General features: G+C 40.0%; 1 protein-coding gene across 7 annotated transcripts in view; it reads left to right on the top strand.

Moving 5' to 3' along the window:
• The window catches only part of enah (ENAH actin regulator), a 103,884-nt gene that overhangs the window by 59,169 nt on the left and 20,569 nt on the right, over window positions 1–24,146 (top strand). For all 7 annotated transcript variants that reach the window (XR_003296327.1, XM_026318317.1, XM_026318321.1 and 4 more), the window contains one exon: window positions 12,558–12,630. Coding sequence is in view for 6 of the 7 variants with exons in the window: in XM_026318317.1 (XP_026174102.1) it covers window positions 12,558–12,630 (73 nt within the window). In the remaining variant the exon portion in view is untranslated. The remainder of the gene's footprint in view (window positions 1–12,557; window positions 12,631–24,146) is intronic.

Genomic DNA, 24,146 nt, shown 5'->3' with positions numbered 1-24,146 from the left:
AGAAAGAATAGAATAATCATAATTATCAGTACTTTGTGTTTGTTTTGGATGCAACTCCCAGCCTATAATTATTTGTACAGTTACATATTTTTTGTTCTTCACCGCTGACAGAAGCAACATTTAATTTATAATTTCTGTTTTGACTGTATATAAATTAAAAGCATATATGAAGCTTTGTAGTTTAACTAACTAAAGTGCAAGAGTAAAACACTGACAGGAATCACCTGAGTCCATCTCTTACTTTGTACTGAAGAGAAGCAAACGGCAACATTTCTTATCATAGAAGACATGTAAAGCAATCCTGAAGACGATACCAGTCCTAAGTGTTTTTGCTCTGCTAAAGCAATCCTTGTTGTTTTGCTTCTTGACTCACTGCATTCTCATGCGACTTTAGGACTATAGTGTAGCTTCTTTTGGTTTGGTGTGGATGCTTTTGGCCCAGTTTTTGTTTGTTTGATGGACAACACTTTACCTAGTATCTGTTCACTGATGCCCCCTCCTGCTCCCATAATACCCCAGTGAACACACCAATGTTTACCTTAACTCTTTAAGGCTGTCAAGGGCAGCCTATCTGTTGCTGGGCAGATCTAAAGCTATATTGAGCACATATTTGCAGGTTGTGTCACTCTGACATGGGATCTACCATGTCTGACACTGGTTTCAGGATTATCCCTGTCCTGTCACTAATATATTCTGACAGGGCGCTGGGTTGGAATTAAGTGTCCAGCAGTCATCCATAGGGGTGGTGGAAATGTGGATTTGGATGAGGACAGCACTGGTGTAGATGCCGGTGTCCTACTGCCCTTCTAGACATCCTGACTCCCATGAGCCCCAAAATAATCCAACATGTTGGACAGTGAAGCAGTCAGAGTAACAAATGGACACAGCTCAGTCCACACTGCACCTAAAGTGAATTTAACCTACAAATCTGTTTGCTAAATGCTAATTAACGTATTAATGTAGTTTGATCAAGACAGAGGTCCATGATAACACTAATACAGTGTGAACCAAACTTTTGACTCTAATTTTTTCAATGTTGCTTTAAAATATCAGAAAGCATGAACTTTCCAGAGCTTGATCTTAAACAGCTGCATCTAGGGGAAAAATTGAACCAAGAAAGTTTCATCATCTTGTGTGACAAAGAAATTCACCAGTTACTTCATCAGCTCATTATCTCATTCATTATTTAACAGTGTTCCCAGAGGCCCTGGATCCTTTGAATCTATAGATTTGAAAAATCCACAAGACAGTATTTTATGACCTTAAAATACTTTTTTCTTGTTATTCAAAATTAATCATTGTGCCTCAAGATGCTTTATCAGAGAAGCAGTTATAAAAGAAATGATTTCATACTTATTCCTTTGCTTTGTAAAGAGAGGCCTAACGACATGGGCAGCTTTAAAGCTGTGAGTCCCTGAAACCACACTAAAGAGTCTGGAAGTCATTCATAAGTCACTGAATCTGATGGCAGAGTGTGTGAGAGCTTTTATTATCCCTACGTGTTAAAATCAGCCATTAAATAAGGTTCATGTACGGCTGGGATTATAGCAATGAAAGTATGGACAAAGTGAACAGAGGTAATGGTGTCGACTGAGGACAGAGATAGGTAATAGTTAATGAGGGGAGAATTTGTGCCAGGTAGCCTATTTCCACCGGTCATCTAATGTACTGTAATGGCTATTGATAGAGTATCTTGATCAGACCTCAAAGAACCATTTTACTTTCTGCTGCTGGAAACACTGATGTCAGCAAATAGCAGGAAATGGAGAGAAAGCAGCAAAAGAGCCATTATGCACATTCCCAACTCTAACAAATGTGTCTAAGTTTCTTAATAAATTATCTCAATTCTGTCTGCAATGCAGTATACTCCAATACAAATTCATTCATTTGTAGTTCTGGAGATTTTTCTGTCCTTGGCTCTTAGATCTAGGTTAAGACATGTTTGGAGCTGCCAGGAGACAGGCAGTTTGGGGAGAAATGAATGATAATGAGCTGATTAAAAGATACCGTTTTGATTAAAAAAAGAATAATTTTGGGACCAATTGTGTACGTGCACATTTTCTTTTTCAGAGAAAATGCAGCAGTGCAGAAGTGATGATTCTGTCAGAACTAACAATTTTGGTAGTACGAAGTACAAATTTTGACCATACATCATAGCAGAGCTGTAAAGATGGATTTTACAGAGCCTGTGTGATAACACAAAAATTATTATGGAGAAAAAAAGAGAACAAACAAGGTTTTGTCTCAAGTTCATGTCAAGGCCATGTCACAAGTTGCAGCTCTTGATGTTGACATTTTTACCCAACAATAGATCTTGGAAGATGATATCATGAGCTACACATGATGCTATATGTGGAGTCTGTCTTTCAAAAATGTATCCAGCCTGTAATCCTACTGTCTAACCTTTTAGTGGGTAGTGTAACTAAACCTGGACATGGACATTTGTTTGACAGTCACGGTGACTTTGACAGAGTGGAGACAGTTGGAATGTCCACAGGAGTGTGTCTGATGCCAAGTGCAGCAAAACAGAGCATGCCACAGAGCCTGAAGAACAAAAGAACTGTCTCAACACTTAGGATCTGGATACATACTTTATTTATAAATCCTGAGAGCCTTTTAGTTTGTTTCTTTGACAGGATGATGGATTGACGTGTGTTCAGGAATGCACTGAACAAATGCCCTTCTGCTGCAGACACACACACACACACACACACACACACGCACAAAACAACACTGTGGCCTCTCGGCAGTTGACAGCGTCACCTACTCACTTATGCTAACATAGATTGATGACAGATTTGATGACTGAGTATAATAGATGGGTGTGCAGGGAAATGGAAGGGGAAACCCTTTTTACCCTTGTGTACCAAAACGGTCGCTTTCATAAAAGTGTAATAAAAATCTTATATATAAATATTTTTTTTCACTTTCACCGCATCAAATCTTTTCAACAACTTCAGACCTAACCACAGATATGAAGTTTTTTTTTATGATTTCTGTATATTTTTTTTATATTTTTAGGCCCTTTTTGTCATAAGAACCTTCTTTTTTTTTTTTTTTCCCCCAATGGAAAAAACACAAAATATACAATATTTACCAAAAATGAGGTGCAAAGTGGAATATTTGGAATGAGGTTATTTCAGACTTGACTAGGTCAATAATTGCTAACATCATTGATTTTGATCCATTATTATTTTTAGAGCAATGAGAGTTTATTCAAAAAGAACCCCTTGATTTTCCAGGCCCAATGGAAGTTTATTCAAAAAACCTTATATACACACTTGTGTGTTCACAATTTAAGGCATAATCCACAGATCACTGTGGGGTGCATTTTATATCCATGGGCTCCACATTTGGTGCACTGGTTCCACATCCTTCTGTGCTGCGGGCACAAGACACACTGCCTCCGCTTTCTGGAGAGCCCTGGCTGTGGCTTCTCGTTCTCCTCTTCCCCCTGCTGATCATGGACCTGGCCCCAGGCTTGTAGGACCAGGCTGGCTGCAGTCGGTCTTCTGGGCAAATGATGAGAGCTCTGCCAACTTGCTCCAAGTCGCCACTTAAAGTAATAGGCACTGTTCCAGCTGGGGTCCACAGAGGTGAACAGGACATTATAGCATGATATGACTATCATGTGGTAGAGCAGACACATGGGCCACTTGTGTGTCAGCTGACAGCAGGAGTAGGTGCCACTAACCTGTAAAGGAAAAAGGAATGATCACATGAATACATTTAAACACAGTTCTTATTTTGATAAATACAGAATTAAGTAAATAGTCTATGACTATATCAGACAATCATAAATAATGAGTAACACTAAATAAATTGGCAATAATTGATGTAAAATTGTGCTTACCTGGTCTAGGTGGTCCACAGGCCCTTTGCAAGAACCTCCTCTGATTTCAGGCTTTTCTTCATGGCTGTCCACTGGAGAAATGACCAGCCAGACAAGTCTGCAAACTATTCTGTCAGACTTCAAATTTGCACCTGCATAAACATGCTATACCACGCATCCAATAGGAGAGAGGAGGATCTCTCTTGATCAAGAAATGGCATAAACAGAGTCCATTTGGCTTTTGATGACTTGAAGTTCACACACACACACACGCATACACATGCACACACACACACACACACACACAAAGTATATTCTCAACCACATTCACACCCCTCCTTTAAACAGAATCCACTTGGCTGTTGATGACTTGAATTTCTCACACACACACACACACACAGACAAAATATACTCTCAACCACGTTCACGCCACTCTTTTATATCAATCACCACCAAGACCATTTTTATGGTGTTCAGCTTTTTTATTGCAAAGAGAACCAGACCTCCATTGAAACTTTATGTGATGAAGGCTCTGCTGCTGGTGGCTTGGGGGGGTCATTACACCTAAAACCTGTTTTTCCTGTATTTTGAAGGTAGAGGCTTAGATTTATTAGGTATCCATGGGAAAGGCATTATAAATGTCAGGATTTCAGCATATCAAAAATATGTGGTTATAATGGGAGTAAATGGGGCTAAATTGGTCACAAGGATTAAGAGTGTAGGCATACTGTATATGCAAATCTCCTATTCTGTACACCTTGCAACAGAGGGAGTAATGGAATTTTAAAAACAGTAATAAAAAGCAAATCCTTGCCAAGTTTCATACAATTAGCTTTTAAACTGACCAATACATTGAGAATCAAAAAAATGGTAGGTAAATAATTTTAATTGTCAGAAAATGAAATAAGCTTATTTTCATTTTTATAATGACTATTCAAATCCCTTCACTTCTTGCATACTTGCTGTGGGGTAGATCTATTTTAAAATAAATCACCATTTTGCCATATTCAGTAACAGGTGCAAAAGTCTGTGAAAGCATGTTTTCAGAATTTTTTGCAAAAATTAAAATATCTCATTTGCAAATATATATTTAGTGCCTCTGTTGTGTTTAGAAAGACACACACCTGGGTAAGGTCATACAATCGCTGCATGTCTGGACAAAAACCAAGCCATGAAATTCCAAATACAATTATGGTGATAGATCAGGGTGGTGGTACACAGCCATTTGTAAGGTTTTGAGTCATTTCACCCAAGGTAGGAGAAAAGATATGTTTTAGCTGTGAAGATAGTTTGTGTATTATTTGCTCAGATTTACTGCAAGTGTCAGCAGTGTGTGGGAGCTGGTGTTTAATGTTGATTCATCACTTATTCTTCTAAGCATCTGTCTGAATATACAGTTTTGTAAAAATTTGAGAAGAGTCCCTTTACACCTCTCACCAATTTGAATGGACTGTCTGCAACCCTCTCCTCCACACCAGCCCCCACCCAGACCCCCTAACTGCAATAAAGATCTCTGAAGAGGATCTTTGACAGCTCTTTCAGAGACAAAAGATCAGGAAGGTTCCAGGTCTTGACGGTGTCCCCCTCCTGCCTGAAAGTCTGTGCTGATGAACCATCTTCACACCCGATCTACAATTGTTCTCTGGAATTGTGTGAGGTGCCCTCCTGCATCAAACGCGCCACAATCATTCCAGTCCCCAAGAAGCCCTCCACCACAGGATTAAATGACTACAGGCCTGTCGCCTTGACGTCTGTGGTCTTAAAATTCTTTGAAAGACTGGGGAGTATCACATCCAGGACCTGGACCATCAGCACTGGTGCCTCCCAGGGGTTCTCTCCCCACTGCTCTTCTTCTCTACACTAATAACTGCACGTCAAGACAGCCTTCTGTGAAGCTCTTAAAGTATGCGGACAACACCACAGTGATTAGTCTGATCCAGAATAGTGATAAGTCTGCAAATATATACAATTCAATTCAATTTCAATTTCAGTTTATTTGTATAACGCCAAATCACAATTCAGTCATCTCAAGGCACTTACCAAAAAAGAAGAACCCAACAAATTCCTTATGAGCAGCACTTGGCGACAGTGGAGAGGAAAAACTTCCTTTAACAGAAGAGACAGAAGTGAGCTCAGTGCACCGATGGAGAATCCTCAGGCAGTCTAGGCCTATAGCAGCATAACTAAGGGAGGGTTCAGGGTTGCCTGAAGCCAGCCCTAACTATAAGTTTTGTCTCCTGTGGAACAGATAGTGCAGTCAGTACCATCTGGAGCTGAACCCACTCAAGACTGTGTAGATGATAGTGAATTTCAGGAAAAGCCCCCCCCGACTCTTTCCCCTCTCAACATCCTCATCACCAATGTTTCTGCTGTGGAGACCATGAGGTTTCTGGGATGCACAATTTCCCAGAACTTGAAATGGACCTCCCACCCTGACCACATCTGGAAGAAGGCCCAGAAGGCCCTGTAGCAGCTCAGGAAATTTAACCTGTCACAGGAGCTGCAGGTCACCTTCTAGAAGAAGAAATTTTATTGTCATTGTACAACGAGATACAACAAAACTTTGTTTAGCAGCAATGTCCTGTAGCACCTACAACATTGGGTCTATGTGCAAAATGTAACATAGAATGTAACCTAGAGATAAAAAGCAGCATCTGGTGTACCATATCGTGCAACCATAGGTCAGGACACTCTCTACTGTACAGTGGTAGAGGTTCCTCAGCAGAGATGGCAGGGGTTTGTTCCTCCTGTTCTCAAAAAGAAAGGGACGCTGCTGGGCTTTTTTGATGATATTGGTGGTGTTTATTATCCAAACCCAGATCCTCCGAGATCAATTCAAGTAACCTGAAGTCTGTGACATGCTCCACCTCCTCCCCGTGGATGTTCAGGCCTGGATGCGGTGTGATCCTCGACTTCCTGAAATCAATTATGATTTCTTTGGTCTTCCTAGTGTTCAGGTTGAGGTGGTTATCACTGCACCCTGCCATAAATGCCTGTACCTCCTCTCTGTACGGTGCCTCATTATTGTTGCTGATCAGGGGCTTTGTAGGCTCCAGACATACCTTGTTTTAATGTCCACGTTCTTATCAAATCTGGGGGGCACAGTCTTCAGATTAGTGTGGCAGAAATCACCAGCTCTGATGATAAAGCCATCTGGGTGTTTGCTTTGCTGTTTGCTGATGCTGTAGTGCAGCCTGCTCATAGCTGCATTAGCTCGCGGATGGATATATACAGCACCTTTAAACACAAGTGATTTCCCTGGGCAGGTCTACATTTTAACCCTTTATAGGGCACTCATTGAAATACTTGGAAATTCAAATTTTACAGGATGAATCGTTGTACATTTTACTGGATGAATAAATTATTGTGACTTCATCAAAGTTTTTCATTGTTAGGCTGAAAATGAAGGTCAATGAAGTTGCCATATACAGTTCCTTGCCCGAGTAAGGTAATAATTTTCCAAAAAGTAACATAACACATAAAACATAATGTATAAAAAAAAATATATATATATATATATATATAAAAAACCACTCATCAAGTGGCTTTCTCTTAGACTGATGAAACCACTTGGATGAGTGGTGAAACGTTTCGACCTAAAAACTAGAAGACTGAACCTGTCTGAACACCACATACTTCAGAGGTGAATTTTACAAACAGACACATGAATGTGCCATGGGCTCCCCCGTCCCCTGTGTCACCCATTGTTGCCAGTCTGTACATGGAATCTGTTCAACACAAACTAGGAGGCATCAGTACTTTATGCCACAGAGTAAACAACATCCCTACCTCTATGGAGGCCAAGAGAACAGAGAACCACCACTTGAAGACAGCCCTCAAAACCTGTGGCTACCCCAAGTGGGCCTTGAACAAGGCAACATCCACATCAGGCAGAAAAACAAGACACAGCTGAGCCTCAAGATTGACAGAGGAAAAACCTGGTCATTTGTAGCAAGTGTTCTAGAGAGGCATAAACGTATTTTTGGGAAACATCAGATACCAGTTCACTTCAAACCCACCGACACCGAGGCAGAGACTGGTTCACCCTAAAGACCAGATACCAAAACAAAAGAGGAGCAATGTAGTATATGCTGTCCAGTGTAAGGAAGAATGCTCGGAACTCTACATTGGAGAAACCAAACAGCCACTCAACAGGAGGATGGCCCAAGACTGTGCTCCCCAAGTTCCTTGCAAAAGTATCAAAAATCAAATCTCTCCTTTACAGCAGTATTCAGGCCCTTAATTCAGTCCGTTTCACATTGGTTACAACTTTTGAGTCTTCTTGGGTCAGTCTCTACAAACTCTGAGTGTTCAGTTCTTGATCACTTCCCTGACCAAGGCCTTTTTATCTCTAGTTCCTCATTGCACTGTAGGTTTTTGTCTTGCCATGCAGTGATGAATTGTGGGGTATTATATACACAAGTGTGTCTCTTTGTAAACTATGTCCAAACAAGAGAGTTTGCCAAAAAAAAAGGGATTCACTGTTGGATGACCACTGTTTAGAGTGACACGGAAAAGGATCTGAATACTTTTGTAAAACATATTTTTACATTGACATTGCAGGTTACTGCATGTACATTGAAATGGAAATTTTATATTATCACTTCAATGCACTACAATGCAATAAAGTGTACATCTGTATAGCTGGACACATAAGTGATTGAATAAATGTGTCAAAGTAAAAAAATGTCAGTTCCACATGGCAAATAAAATCCAAACCATCTTCATGCTAAAAAAATATCTTCTAATTTGGGTGAAATGACTCTGCCTGTACCCTTCTGGCATCAAAATAAAACAATTTAGGTAAAAGGCGTTTATATAAAACAACAGTTGTCTCCATTATATTCCTACACACACACACACACAAAATCTGGTAACGATATTGAGGGCAGCAGTGCTGTCCTTCTCTGTATCCAGTGTATGAATAATTGATTGGATTCAGGAAGTACCAGCCCATCAGGTAGAGTTCTACCACACGCTATATACACAGCTCTCTCTCTCCCACTATTTCTGTCTCTGCCTTTGTGTTTTGCATTTCTCCTCATTCTTTATCTCTGTGAGACTCATTCTTTTTCTGAATCTCCAGTTCTCTCTCTCGCTTCCTCTTCCTTTTATGTTCATCCCTCCCTCCCACTCTGTATCCCTCCCTCTCCTCTCCCTTTGTTTCGATCAGTTATAATCTCCCAGAGAACTGGCACAAAGAGCAACCACACCCAGCCTTCAGCGTCATCTTTAAAGGTGCACCATCAGAATATTAAGACATCAGATTACAGAGGATAAAGAACTTACCTGGCAACTACAACAGAAGAAGCCCTGATGTTTTGTTACTAAAAACATTTTTTTTTTTCTTTTTTTGAGAGATTTTTTAGCTTATGACCATCGCTGTGCTTTTCTGGGTGATGCAGATCTAAAGCTCAGGAAATTGAAAGAAAACACTCCAGAGCTTTAGCTATGGTTTTGTATTTGACCTCCCAGGACTGTAGTGAGGGTGCTGTGGTTGCACTGAGACCTGGCAGCGGGTCAGATGGGGCCCCACACGGACTGTGGCGATACGTTTGCTGCCAGAGGAGGCCCACACTGACTCTGCCTTCATGTAGGTATACAGGAGTGACAGGAACAGGCCTCTGTGGCTGCTTTACTGTGTGTGTCTGTCTTTGGGAAAGGATGCTGTGGGAGTTGAAGGTTTGACGTCAGCATGAAAGCTTTATCATCAGTTGTGGAAATAGGATTTGTTCATGGGTGCATATTTTAAGGTTCTTTACATGGCATCTAACTCAGTTTTTGTCTCCTTATTCCTTTATACTACTTGTACTCCTGCTGAGGAGATGAGATATTACTAACTTTCTCCTTCCCTGACATGTGTTTTGGTATGCCTTTCTGGACCAACTAATATAGTGCAGTCTTTTTTTCTATTTTTTTTTTGCTTTTGGCTATGAACACTAGACTAGCTTTCTTCAGCTTCACTTTGTACCTTCTGTCTTTATCCTATCGCTGTCTCATCTGTTTCTTTTCTTTCTCAGTACGTTGTTTTTGGAGGGTGGGCCAAGCCAAAAGGTCAATTCTTCTTTTCCGTGTTCACTTGTCTGCGTGACATAAATTTTGTCATCTGCCATAATCCACGAGGGTCTGTGTGGACTCTGTGTGGACACCCATTTGTAGCCCAAAATTTGACTATGCACCGCAGGACCTCTTCCTGCATGCGTGGAACGTGTTTGTGTATGGATTGTAGTGTCTGAACAAAGACATGCACTAACAATGCAAGGGCCCTAAAGTCGGTGGACCTACTATGAGGGTAAAATTAGAAATGTAAGATGCCACAAATTTCACTACAGCTATTTGCAGTGAAACAAGCGATAATATATGGTGATTAAAAACTTGGGCTAGTAAGAAAATGAGGATTAATTGAATGCTAGGCCTGCTGATCTGATCTTAAGCCTTCTTTCCTGAGCAGCTTTCAGGGCTGCAACCCTGCAAGGCTGCTGTCTGTGTTCTGTCATTAGCACATAAGCTCTATTAGAACAGACAGCAACACAATTAAATCCACGGCAGCAGAAGATGGAGACGAGACCATGTCTGCGATTACAGTCTGAGATATTTAGTCCCTGTGTGCTCAGCTTAATTCAATAGCAGTTCAGCGCAGCCCATACAAGATGGAAACCATCAAAATAGTAATAACATGAAAAGTTTTAGATAATCATGGCCAACAGAGAACCAGATATAAAAATAGTAATTCTGTGTTCCTTGTGATAGGCCCAAGGACGTAACCCATGGTGTTAAAAATATTTCAGAATTGAAGAGTTACAGTAGGTGTTGTGTTGGGTGTCTATCAACAACAGTCACAAAAATAACAATCAACCATGAAGTTTTTTTCTTACATGTCCTGCTAAAGACCTGCTTACTTTTTCCATAAAGTCCTAAAAGCGTACTGGACGCAATCATAACAGCAGCTGAGGTTGTATGTCAACATATCTTCACGACATCTGACTATAGTCTGCCCACTAATGAAGATTAGGACAAGATCGTCGCAGTTCCAGGTTTTCTTTATCTTAAAACCCAAGTGTGATCAAATATTTTTTACACTCTTATCATAAAATATTGCTATGAAAATATTTAACACTACTCAGTCTGCTGATACATTAATGCTGGGTGTGGGCCCTGTTCCGACTCATTAGTTTGACTGCTTGCAAAAAATCTCATCTTGGTCAGGGCTTAGTCACTATTACATAAGGTCACACTGAAAGACCACTCCTGGCTTTTTATGTCTGATTTTGTTTTCTTACAAGAGGAGTTTTTGTTTGCGTTTTTAGCAGTTTTGTTCGTACAGTCATTGTTTCCAGGACTTTGGCATTCCTGCCTTCTTCCTCTTTGGAGCAGGTTTGTGAGAAGAGTTCACAGTTTTAACTGGCCACCTGTTAGAAAATTTACTTTCTGCCTGAATCTTTTGTGTATTATTTTTATATTTGCTGGTGTGGTTGTTCAGGTTTTTGATGTCTAAAATTCATATAGAATAATAAAGTTGTTACAGTACCCTATGTTTTGATTCACGCATGACAAATTATTTTTTTCTCTGGTGGAAATATAGCTAATGCCAGTGATACCATTAAGTGGTGGCAATGTGGGTGACCACCTTGCACTATATTATCTCCATCTATCTACCCCTCTTCTTCTGTTCTGTCCAAATCCAGAAGACTTTGGTGTGTGTGTATATGTGTGTTTGGTACACTGAAGAAGGGCGAGCGTCATGCTGGTCCATCTGGCCAACTGCTCAGGTTTTACAGAAAGGTCTGCTCATTAGCAAGTGTAAATTAGACAGTAATGTCTGAGTGGCTGTTACTCACATTCTAGAGGGTACGTCAGTGTCACTGTTTCAGCGTTTATGCAAGAACTGTACCTTCTACACAAAAAACATGTACCTAGTCCAATTTAACCTTTTTGGGAAAACAGTCTTTATTTCCTCTGTTCTAAGTTAATAGGTTTATATAAGGGTGTGGGATGTTCCCCTGCTACTCAGAAATATTGAGATTTATACAAATAATTATAAATAATCAGGGCTGCAACCGGTCTTTTTTATTTTTGATCAGTCTTGTCATTTAAAACCTCAAGATATTATATAAGGCCAGTGAAACCAACAAATTTCTAATATATAAACACATCACATCACATTTATATCTGGTAGGCTCCAGTACAGTTTTGGTATATTTGCTTAAAAAATGATTACTGACATTTTTCACTGATAACATTGCATTTAGTTTTTGTTGTTTCATGAACTGCTTAATCAACTAATCTTTCTAACTCTATAAATCCTAGAGGAAAAAACCTGCATGTCTGATACACACATTTTTACCATTTACTGCAGCATTTTACACATTTTTGGACTGTGCTTCTGTCTCTACCTCTGTTTGACCACTATCCGTCAAGAAAATCTAAGAAACACATGAACACAAAGACAGAAATGTTCTGCTTTCACCCAAATCTGAATTCTAAGGAGGAGGCTATCGAGGTGTGGGGAATGAACACCAAATCTGATTACATGGCCTGCTTAGTTTTACTGTCATACATATGTGGACCATATATGAAGCATATGATTATATAGCTTCTCAGCCTCCCTGAATTACCACAAGGCTTTTTACTGCTAACACATGTGGACATGTTTAATACAGGATTTTTTTATTGCCTGGTGGTTTTGCTACTTTTATGGGAGCTGTCTGTGTGTTATCCTCTACAGGCCCCACATTGCCCAGACAGGGACCCCAGGTTCAGAATGGCCCCACACCAGAGGAGATGGACCTGCAGAGAAGGTAAGGACCACACAACCATCAACACTGTCTCTGGTTTGAAGTAGAAATAGTCTTACTTTGTTCTCACCCATTTCATACATTTCTATTCCTTTTTTCAATTAGTCATTTATAAAAACTTTTGTCACTACTTATCCATCAGTGTATTATACATGCTCAACACACATGTACTCAGACAAAACCTCATCGCTCATTACTCATTACTGCTCTATATGCCACGATATATGAGGTCAGTGCATTATTACACTGCTTATTTGCACTATTAAATCTACTTGCATAAATACACACAAATAGACTTGCACTAATGGGGGCCAGCTGTTGGCCATAGTTAAAAACCTTTTTATCAGAAAAGCATGGTCAATGATTTAAACCTTCATTATGTAACTGCTTTCTAATAGATTTAGTTGACATATCCTCCAAAACTTATCCTAATGTGGAGAGATGTTGTCTAAGGTCTCTGTGACACAGACTGAACAGCCTGGCTGCAGTGCACAGATATTCCCTTCTCAAGTTTTTCAGCCCTTCTTACCAACCAGAGAAGACCAGAAGGGCACGGGCAGGCACTCACGGCCATCAGTCATTTCTGAATGTCCTTCTGGTTTACTACTTTTCATCATGTTTATCTCATCATATAATTGCAAAAGTATGTTTCAGAAGAATGCTGTTTATCCCTCCAGTCGGTTTCATACACTTTAAGTGTTTCTGGAGGCTCATGGTGTGTCTTATTAAGAGAGGTTTTTTTTTTGTTGTTGTTTTCTAGCTGCAATAGCAAAACGGTGCTACACATTTAAGGTGTTTTGAAACAATTTTGGGGATTATCATCTTTTGTTTGAACAAAACATTCATCTATATCACTGTGGGCTCTTGGATGTTGTGATGGGTGTTTTCAAAATTTGTAATGTTTCTTTAACCAGTGATTAATGGAAAAACTACTGGGAGGGCAGAAGTGATGTTTGAACTATTGTTGATGTGGGCACCTTCAAAGGTGGCCCTTACTGGCCCCTGTCCTGCCTGTGTGAAAGTCATCGTACGCACACACACACACACACACACACACACAAAGAAAAATCATTATACATATAGCAGCAACATCTCTACACAGAAGCTGTTTTAGCAGCATTTTCACTTGTCTCACCCACGCCTGATAGAACAGATAAGCTTCTATTTTAATCAGAACAGATTTTAACACTTCTAATTTCCTGCTTTTACATTTGTAACCACTGTGATTGTGTCTTTGGCTCTGAGCACTTTCAAAACTTCCATATTGGTCCTGAACACCTCCTCTGTAGAAACAGACATGGCAGTGGACCTGCTGCTGCCCAGCGAACATGCTGCTTAATTTTTTTCAGCTGATCTGGAATAAGATAATACCATCGGTATAAGATGTACCTAGACTGTCTTATGGATTATAAAAGACAACGTATTCATTCTGTCATCTCTCAGAAATGCAATCTTTGCTTGCTCTGTTTCTCTCCCCCTCTCATATTCACACACACACACACACACACACACACACACACACACACACACTCTAGCAGTAAAGCATTCTTCAGGTGTGAGTCAGTGGTTCTGTTTGAGGTGAACTTGGATCTGCCAAGAATGTTACAGGATCAGAGAGACTGATAGATCTGGCTGCCACCCTTTTCTCCCTCCTCTTTTCTGTCCTTTTCCAATTTCGTCCTCTCCCCTTTTGCTTTCTCACTTTCACCGTTTTGTTTCTGTCTAGCTTAATTTGTCTTTCTGCCTCTCCTCACCACTCGCCCTCCCCCCGTTCCGGCTCTCAGTTCCAGTCATGCTCCATATTTAGCAGTGGATGACAGACAGGCAACGAATGGACCAGTGGCTGCGGTCATCTGCTGATACAGTGGCCAATATCAGTCTAGTGGGAGAACAAGTGAAGGGTGTGCAGAGCAGAGTGAGAATGGGATGAAAAAGTGAGGAGGGTGTAGCAGAGAGCGGGGTGTAAATGAATTGTGGCAGCCTCATTCTGTTCCCATAAGGGGAAACATAGAAAATCTGTTAGATCATGAACATTCTCATCTTATTTTCGAGCAATTGCAATCCAGCCAGATTGGTTGATTGTTTATTATAAGTTTACAGACTAAGAAAAGCATCTGCACTTGTCAACCCAAACTTTGTATTGTCATCATTCTTCAAAGCATTTCAGGGATTTTATTTTGTAGTATGCATGGCTTTAACCTCTCACCCCAAACTATAGTACAAGGTTATGCATTTCAAACAATCCTAAAATGTTTCATCTGTGACTTTACTACATTTAGTTACATTGCTGTCCATAAGGAATGTGTGTCTACGCCATGTCATCAGAAATGGAGATGAGGGAAGTGAGAGAGCAAAAAGGAACTGGAGATATGAGAGTGTTTACAGATGGGAGGGAAGGACACTTTCCTCCTCTCCTCTCTCCTCTGTGTTTCATTAAAGAAGATCATCTAACCAGTGAATGGACCACGTCATTTCTCAGTGACCACACACGTTCAATCACACACATTCCAGACTCATCAGTGTGGCCTCCTCTTGCTCAATTGTGGTTCTCTGCTCTTTGTGAGGAATAAACACTGAGAACATTCATCTGTGGAAAGGCTGGAAAACCCAAATATTGCTATAATGGGATTTTCCATGGGGTCACGACAGCACAAAAATATGGTGTACATCTCCATTTCTTCCTCTGCCTGTCCACCAACTCTTTATTCATCTCCTTCCTCCTCCATCTCTTTTTTTAATCCTTTTTTTATTAGCGCATAGATAGATGCAGAAGAGTTAGAACCTCTTTTAAGGGTGATCAATGGATTGATAGAAATAGTCATTGCATGTGCAAGTGGATTCATTAACAGCTAAGGGGAAGATTGTGGATAAACCACCTGTTCAGAAATGCAGGGTGCGACCCTCAGATTTAAAAGACATGAGCTGGAAATAATAGGCTATGGTATAAATAGCTGTGTGGTGCGTGGGAGCCAGGGAGCGTGTGTCGGGAGAGAGGGGAGATGTGTTGCGGCGTCGTGAATGAAAGCAAGGGTAGAGAAATGGTACAGGAAAAGGGTGTGAATGTGTGTGTAGATTTCTGTTAGCATTTAGCTGCTGTACACAGCTCTACACACATGGAATGAAAACACCAGCAGGTGCTGACAGCAACATGTGCTCTGTTGTGCTTATGCACAATGTCATGAACACATGGTGACATCCACATCATCTCAAATAACAGTCACAGATTTGGATATGGACACACACACACACCTCTAAAGGCAGTATATTAGCTTGGCTTTAATAAGAAGGTTGGGGTCTCATGTTAGTGGGAAGCATGACCCATGGAGTATATGTATATGTTGTACACTTGAACCAGTGTAGGTCCATGTTGTCCAGCTGGACTCCAACCCATTCAGACAGTTCCTGGTTCTGTGAGCCAACCAGGCGAGCTGCTGAGTAGCTTGGCCAGCAGAGTTTGCCAGACTTCAGTGTCCCTGCAGATTTAGCACAGTTGTCACTTGTGACAAAGAGGCAGAACCAGAATATCACATAATATTCATCTAAGGAAAAATCATAGAAAATTTTAATATCCATCCATCATCTATACACGCTTAGTCCTAACCAGGGTCCCAGGGATCTCCTGGAGCCTATCCCAGCTCTCTTTGGGTGAAAGGCAGGGGTACACCCTGGACAGGTCACCAGTCCATCACAGGGCCACATAGAGACAAACAACCTCACACACTCACACTCACTCCTATGGGCAATTTAGAGTCACCAATCAACCTGACATACATGTTTTTGGACTATGGGAGGAAGTGCTAACCACTCAGCCACTGTGCTGCCCAAAAAATGTGATATTAGAGAAATATTGCAGTGAAAAGTCCAGTGAATTGAGTTCCTCATGTCATAATACCAGTGTGATTGTTGAGATGTTGGTCAGTGGCAAAAAAGTGTATCGTATTTTTCAGACTATAACTAGAACTTTTTTTTTACTCCTCTGGCTTGTCCTGCACCTTATGCAGCAAAGTGACTTTTATGTGTATATTTACAATTGAAGATAATATTGTACCGCTGAAAAAGTAAAATCGTTTATGTACGTGCTAAACTCTGAACTAATGTCTAGTGTAGCTCTTTCTTTTTCACTTGTGTTACACTGCAGACTTCAAAGTGCAGGTAATAAAGTCTGGACTGAGTGTAGACATTCAGACAACCTGAGAGAGGAGGAGGAGGAGACGCTGCTTCATCTCCCCTGACCCCGACATTGGTGCAGTTGTTTATTTGACACAAATGAATGCACTTCTGCTTGTTCTTATGCCTAGCCTATGTTCTTCATAGGCTAATATAGACTATAATTAGTATAATTAGAAATGTGACTTATATATGTTTTTTTCTGTTCAACAAGGCTGTTTTTGCTAAAAGGTGTGACTTATAGTCTGGAAAATATGGTATATATTAGGCATGGAAGCATTGGTCAGACCATGCTATTGGCAGCAAGTCATCATCTCTGCTTCAGGAAAATGTCATGGATGTTTTTCACATACCATGGCCAGTTATATAACTAAAATTGAATTAAGTTTAAAATTTTAACTTTGTTGAACATTTTAGTTTGTGGCCAAATGCCTACAAAACTAGTAACATTCGCATTAACCTCAGGTGTACTTTGTGTTTAGTGTTAAGAAACAGTTTTAGCATGCTAACCTTCTAATCTAACATGGTGAACAGCAGCATGTCAGCAGAGCAGATAGCCTGGATCAGCACAAGAGCATGGCCTCTGTTACGACTTTGAGGAGTTCAGGGTAAGTGTTACTTCTGTTTGACTTGTGGAAGTGTGAGAGTGTCTCCATACAAGAATCTGTTAAAGGTGTAAGAGGGAGGGTAGCAGTTCGCAAAGCAGCATGGAAATGTCAATGACTGTGCTGTCAGACAAGACTGTTGCTGAACATAATGGTGCATTTTAGTTTTCTAGTTTCATTTTCTTACTATTGCAGTGAAGGAACTAGTACTGAATGCCTTTGCACTATTTCCATACTTTGCAACTACAGATCCTATTATAACATTATTTGTATTCCGTTGTGTTTCATTACTCTTAATTTCAGTAGTAAGTGAGTTGATGTTTCCAGTATTACCCCATATCTTTCCACACTCTGCCTCAGAGAGCCTTAAACTCAGTCATATTATAGTACATTATTACAAAGAGTGCATGTATATGTGCATGCTGGGATTCAGGCTGTGCCACCGCCCACACTCCCTTAGTAACAGTTTCCTTGGCAACTCCTGTCAGGAGGCAAGTGAGACGCCAGTTAAACGGTGCAGGAGGCTTTTCACAGCTTTGAATCCTGTGACGTTTCCCTGCAAAGCAGCGACAGACATGGAAAGAAGAGAAATCTACTTTAGATTCATCCACCAGTGGCAGTATGTAGACATTGTAGACAGTTCAATCCAATTCAATTCGATTTTATTATATGGCTTCAAATCATAATAAAATCATCTCTGGGCACTTTACATAGTGGGATTCATTGTGGAATTTGTTTCACTCATTCAGGTCAAGTGATCAAATACTCTAATTTATGAAACAATGTGCAGTAGATGATACAGTGATTTTGTTCTTCAGGCTCTGTGCATCGGCACATTCATTTTGAAATAAAAATATACCTACTAAAAAGCCAAGTCTTAGCTACTTTCTTCTTTAGCCTAAATGAATCAGATTCACAGAACCTTTTCCACTACAGACATTTGTAGCTGTCATAAACATAAAAAGCACAGGTGAAACTAATAAGAGTAACAGTGCTACATTCTAGCTGTGCAGTGCAGCTGGAAATTATCTGTTACACCTGTCTGACAAGTGAACGTATCTGCTGTAAAATAGGTCCATTCAACTTTAGTTTCATCTTACCTTCTACTACCTCTTCAGTGCTGATGTTGCGACACATCCCCTAAAACAATCCTTGTGGTTGACTTTGCACCAGTTCAGTTGAGCAGTAGGGACTGAGGTTTTCTCCTATTTTCCATTCCCAAAGGAAGTGTGTTATAGATGTAAAATATCTGAGATTTTATTTTGAGATTCTTAATACATTCTGACATTTCTAATAGCATATTTTATTGCTGTCATTATGGGTCATTTAAAGTAGGTTGAAGATGGCAATTTTATCCATTTAAATGCATTACTATTATTTATTTATTTTAGGTTTTAATACGTTCTTGAGCTACTGTGTGTGAGAAGCATCTATTTTCACTATCCACAGAATCAAAATAGTTCATTATTAGCTACTCTTTGAACCTGCTAGAGTATACTCAAGGACTCCATAATGGCCCTTGAAGACCACTTACACTTCAACAGAGTGAAAATTTCCACCGTTTGGTTCTCTTTCTTGTTTACACAATACTCACAAGTCCCCTCACAAGTCTCAATGTCTGTTACTATAATTAAAACTAGAGTTACAGTGTGTAGGTTGTTACAGTGGAGTGGCATTAAGTATAGATTCAGATCATCAAAAAAATCGAATTTGTTTATTGGTCCTTAGCTGTGTTGCATTTGTTTTTAACTACCAACTATATAGTTATATAGTTAGTTAACACCCCATTCAGGTCCTTAAATGTTGGTATCCAGTGCCAAGTCTGAGTCGATACTTTTAATTCACCTAATTTAACCTACAAAGTTGGTTGTTGCAGTGTTTATGCACACCCACAGTGTGCACACTCCTGATATGAGGAGATGAAGTGCCGTTTGGTCTCAGTGTAAATCTACAAGTAATTTGCATGTAATGAATTTGACTTGACCTTTGACTTTCTATGAAAAGATAAGAGGTTACAGACGTTCAGTTGGCTTGAATTTATGTAAAAGGAAAAAAAACTCATTTTTGTCTTCAGTCAGCTTCTGATGTTAATAATAAGCCACAGTGTTTTTGTCAACATATATGAGAGACCAGGTGTCTTTTTGTTCGTTTGTTTGTTTGTTTGTTTGTTTGTTTTGGTGAGTAGATGGATATCAAATGTGGAGAGACACTCTTCATCTTGTCTTCACTGTGTTAGGACAATATAGCTTCAACTCTTTCACAAAAAGTCATGAGTTCGTTAGTACTGTGGTAATTTAGTGATGTTAGAACTTTAATTTGAACACTAGAAATAAGATCTGACAGCTGAACCCCCTCTTAGGTTAATTGAAGTAAATGATCAGTTGTCTGGAGATTGCATCACCACCACCCCATGGCCATTTTATGTTAGGGCAAGGGACTAAGGAATGCATTATGTCAAGGAGTGTTCTCACAATTATGGAAAGACTAACCACTGCTGTTTTTACACTGCTCAGTATTTTGGTAATATGGATGCATATGCCTCAGTCCTGGCACAGCCGTTTAACCCTATTTAGGAAACAGCTGAATTGTTAATCAGACAATAATTCCCTGCACTCCACCAGCTTACTTCACTGTTTTACAAACCGCATATGGATGCTGACGCTTTCCTACCAAGTTGCTGGTAGACAAGCTGTACCAGCTGTAGCAGCTAGAGTGTGCCAGCATTTGGCTGCTGATTGTCAGCAGCTTATCTGTTGTGAAACAGAAGAGTGCAGTATGGATAAAAGAATGTGGAGCCTCTCCTGATCTGCGTGATTACACTGATTGTGCTACCATTACAGTATTGCATCATGAAATATATTTAATCATGAATCTTCATGATTAAATATATTTCATGATGCTCTGCCGCTGTTACAGTGCCGAGGACCCCGCTGAGATCATGTGCTATTGGAGAGAATGTTATTTTAAATGAGGGAAGCCCTCAGTACAGAATACATCCTCAGAGCCATGACCCTGCCACACTTACATCAGCTATAAATCCAGGTTACATCTGTGTTTTTCTAATTGCATTAATGGACCACTGACAGGCCATGAAAACTGCGGCAGTTTATACAGTATATGTTTCTGTATGAGGGTGCTGATGAGGGTTATTCAGATTTGTTCATATTCTGGCATTATAATTTTTACATGCTCATGATACCCCATGGCAGAACTACACTGGTTACAGCACCTGTCCTGTCCAAGAGACAAGTCTTGAGTAGTTTCATTGCTCACTACAATCTTACTGGAGCCAGAAGATACATATTATGGTGAAGGGGAAATAGAGCTAAGGAAGGCTGAGATGAGGCTGATGGTTCAGTCAGTTAGGCTGCCATAAGCATATTAATACGTTCTTTAACAAACTTTTAGATTTAACACAGTCTAATTTTAGCTAAACTAATGTCCTGAAGAACAATTAGAGTTACTCCAGAACTAAATGCAGGCTTAAATTAAAGGTACCCTGTAGAGTTTATGGTGGTGCTGCAGCTTGCACAACAAGACTTATACATACACTAACATAGGAACCCTCCTGGGTTGGGGTATGTGTTTGGCTGACTAGAATGACAGTTGTGCTGCCTTTAAATGGACCCAAAGCCAAGCAACACTCTGGTGTCACAGGTGCAACAGGTAGCCTGCCCAATAAGAGGTCAAATTCATGAGTGGGATGGAATACTGTATCTGCAGGACAAGGTTAGATTTACTTATAAAATAAACTATACAATTGTAACACTTCCCATTACCATCCCCAGGTTCTCCCGGCTGTCAAACACCACACAAACACACTGCAAGCATTTAATTCGTTTATTTTTTACTCTCGTCTCGTCTGCTCTGCAGCAGACCTCGCTCGGCCTCTCGCTGTCGTTACTGTCTGTTCTGGTTTGTTGTTGTGCCGAGATCTTGCTCTCTCTCTCTCTCTGTTACGCATCCTCTTATATATATTAGGAAACATCTCATCAATCTTGATATCAGTCAGCTGTGTAAAGTTTTGGCTGCCGTTCCTTGGGCCGCTACTCCAGCTCTCCTCCTCCCTGCAGCCTCGCCGAAACCACTCCTCGCCACCACAGAAATACACAGGGTGCCCATAAAGTCTCTTTGCAATTAAAAAAATATATTACAAAGGCAATTGATGAGATATCTTAATCAGATTTGTTCTATATACTCAGTGGTTATCAAAGTTCTTTCTATGCGGTTATATTAAAGATATCGCTTTGTGCAACTAATGGTGTCCATATAGAGGCGTATTAAATGAGGCAAAATAACTTCAATATCTTCTCCTCAATTTGTAATAATTTCCACATATTTGTCTGTTCATTTGCTTTTGTAATATTTTTTTTAAATTGTTAAGAGAATTGTTTATGGACAGCCTGTATGATAATACAACAGGAGTGAATTATGTTAGTCACATCGGTGAGCTAACAGCTGAAAATTTAGTCACATTATACAGCTGCCCTTAATTTCCTCATCAATCTCTAATGGACTCACTTGTCACAAAATAAAACACACTCCTATAACTTGGCATTGTCATAGTGTAGTTATGTATCACATTTGCGAAATCCTAAACTGTCTCTCTGTATTTATACAAGTTGACATGTCTCTGCCAAACTGGACGTGTTGGCCCTGTTGGTTTCCATAGGTCTGAATCATCATTTACAGACAGACTTTACACTGCCCATGTGCTGCCCTGACTGTTGGCTACATAAATGAAATAATGCTTTATTTCACTTTGTGCATCGGCTTTGTTTTCAAGCCGTAGATGGTTGGAAAGAGCACTTTGTTTACCATGAAACCTGCCTGCAGTTTACAGAGAAGCATGATACCTTTTCTGTTAACAGTATGCCATGCAACACATGCTGCTCTGCAAAAATGGCAGAACCAATTCCATTTTATGGAATTTTTGTTTGAGAGTCCATCATCTGGGCAGATGGAAATATAGGAAGTGAATGTTTGCATCACGCAACATAATGCTGATTGATTGACTGTTAGCAATGAGTCAGCTTTCAGCAGAACAGGATGAGTGAGGGCCGATGACCTAAGGATGTATGTGTGTGAAAGAGGGAGCGTGTTGGCATGTAGCTCCAATTCCCACAATCTCTCTCACTCATTTGCTTCCAGTACGATTTATGACCAAGTGAATCATGGAAAGTGACAACTAAGGCTTTCCAATTAAAAGAAAGATTTCGTGGGAACGTTGTTTGAACTTTGACAGATTTAAAGACTCCCACACCTTGAGCTGCTGTCCCCTTTGTATGTTTTCTCTCATTCCCTCTCATTCTCATGTCTCATTGCCCCATTCACACACCTACTAGTTCTTCATTCATAATAATCTTTCATACTTGATACATATTATATAGGTACTGTATTCTGCTATTTCTTGTAGTTTTAACGCTTTTTGATAAAATGCTATTGCTATTCACACACTTAGTGTGTGAATGCAGAAATACTGTACTTACATTTTTGTTAGGTTATTGCTATATCTTGCTATAAAATAGCCTGTTGCATATATAGTTACCTTCAAGTTCAGAACGCAATTCAATTTTTCACAATGGCTCATTAGTCTTGGCACAACTCAAGTCAAGTCAGGTAGCTTTTATTGTTGTTTCAACCGCATACAGTGAATGCAGTGCATTGTGAAGTGTAACAGCTTCCCTCCATGACCCATGGTGCTACATAAAACTGTGCAACAGTACACAACACTAAACATATCTAAAAAACACTACACATATCTAATAATTAGACTGTGTGCACTAAGCTACATAAAAGTGGATGAGTACACAGGGGCAAGCAGAGACAGCACGTTAGCCATTGTACAAGACTATGGCATAGTGTAGTGCTATCCAGTGCAGAGTTGTAGTAAATAAGGTGCTCTAGCTCTCGAACGTATAGAAAATAACAGTGCAAATACATTATAGTGAAGAAAAGTCAGACTGCATGTGTACACGTCTTCATTGTATATTGTATATTGTAAAAACAGTATCCCCACAGGGATATATTCAGTCTCAGGCATAGCAAATTTGCTGAGAATTTGCTGAGTTTCATTGTTAGGCTTTCATTTGTTTTCAAATGCATGCTTGCTTACATGGTTTATTTGTCCTGTTTCAACCTACTGCTGCTGAAGTCTGAAATTGCCTGTCTTTCTATTGCTGACTTCTGCTGACACCTAGTGACCAAACCTGAATATGCCACAAATTGTGGTAAACACCCAACAGGCAAACACACTATGCCTTAGCTGGCTGCCAACCTCCTTTAATTTTCCTGTATTTCCACTGTTAGACACACAGCTGTGTGCAGCCAGCAGAAGCTACCATGGACAGCCCTCGACTCTGTGTGTTTTTAATGTGCCCAAATTTCAGTAAAGCTGGCTGTGGTTGCATAACAGCATGGCCATTGTGCCTAAGAGCAATTATTATATAATGACATGTCTTACATAACCACAACAGCAATTGTGGGTCAATGCACTTATCCACAGGCCCCATGCTAATTTACTCCTTTTGATTCATTTTGTCACCTTGCCCTGATTTCCCCTCCAACTTTTTTATTCTTTCGCCTGCTCAGCTCTTGGTTTAGTGCTTTCATTGGTGATAATTGAAGCCTATTTGAAAGGAATATGTTAATCCTTTGATTGTAAACATACAAGCATACAGTTTATAAGTTGTGAATTTTGAATTGATCTGCATTGTTGTCTATTTTCCTCCCTCCCCTTCTCTTCTG

The sequence above is a fragment of the Mastacembelus armatus genome, chromosome 24, assembly GCF_900324485.2.
Source record: "Mastacembelus armatus chromosome 24, fMasArm1.2, whole genome shotgun sequence".
Taxonomy (NCBI): domain Eukaryota; kingdom Metazoa; phylum Chordata; class Actinopteri; order Synbranchiformes; family Mastacembelidae; genus Mastacembelus; species Mastacembelus armatus.
The sequence above is the reverse complement of the archived record's forward strand: the minus strand, read 5'-3'. Positions and strand labels throughout refer to the sequence as shown.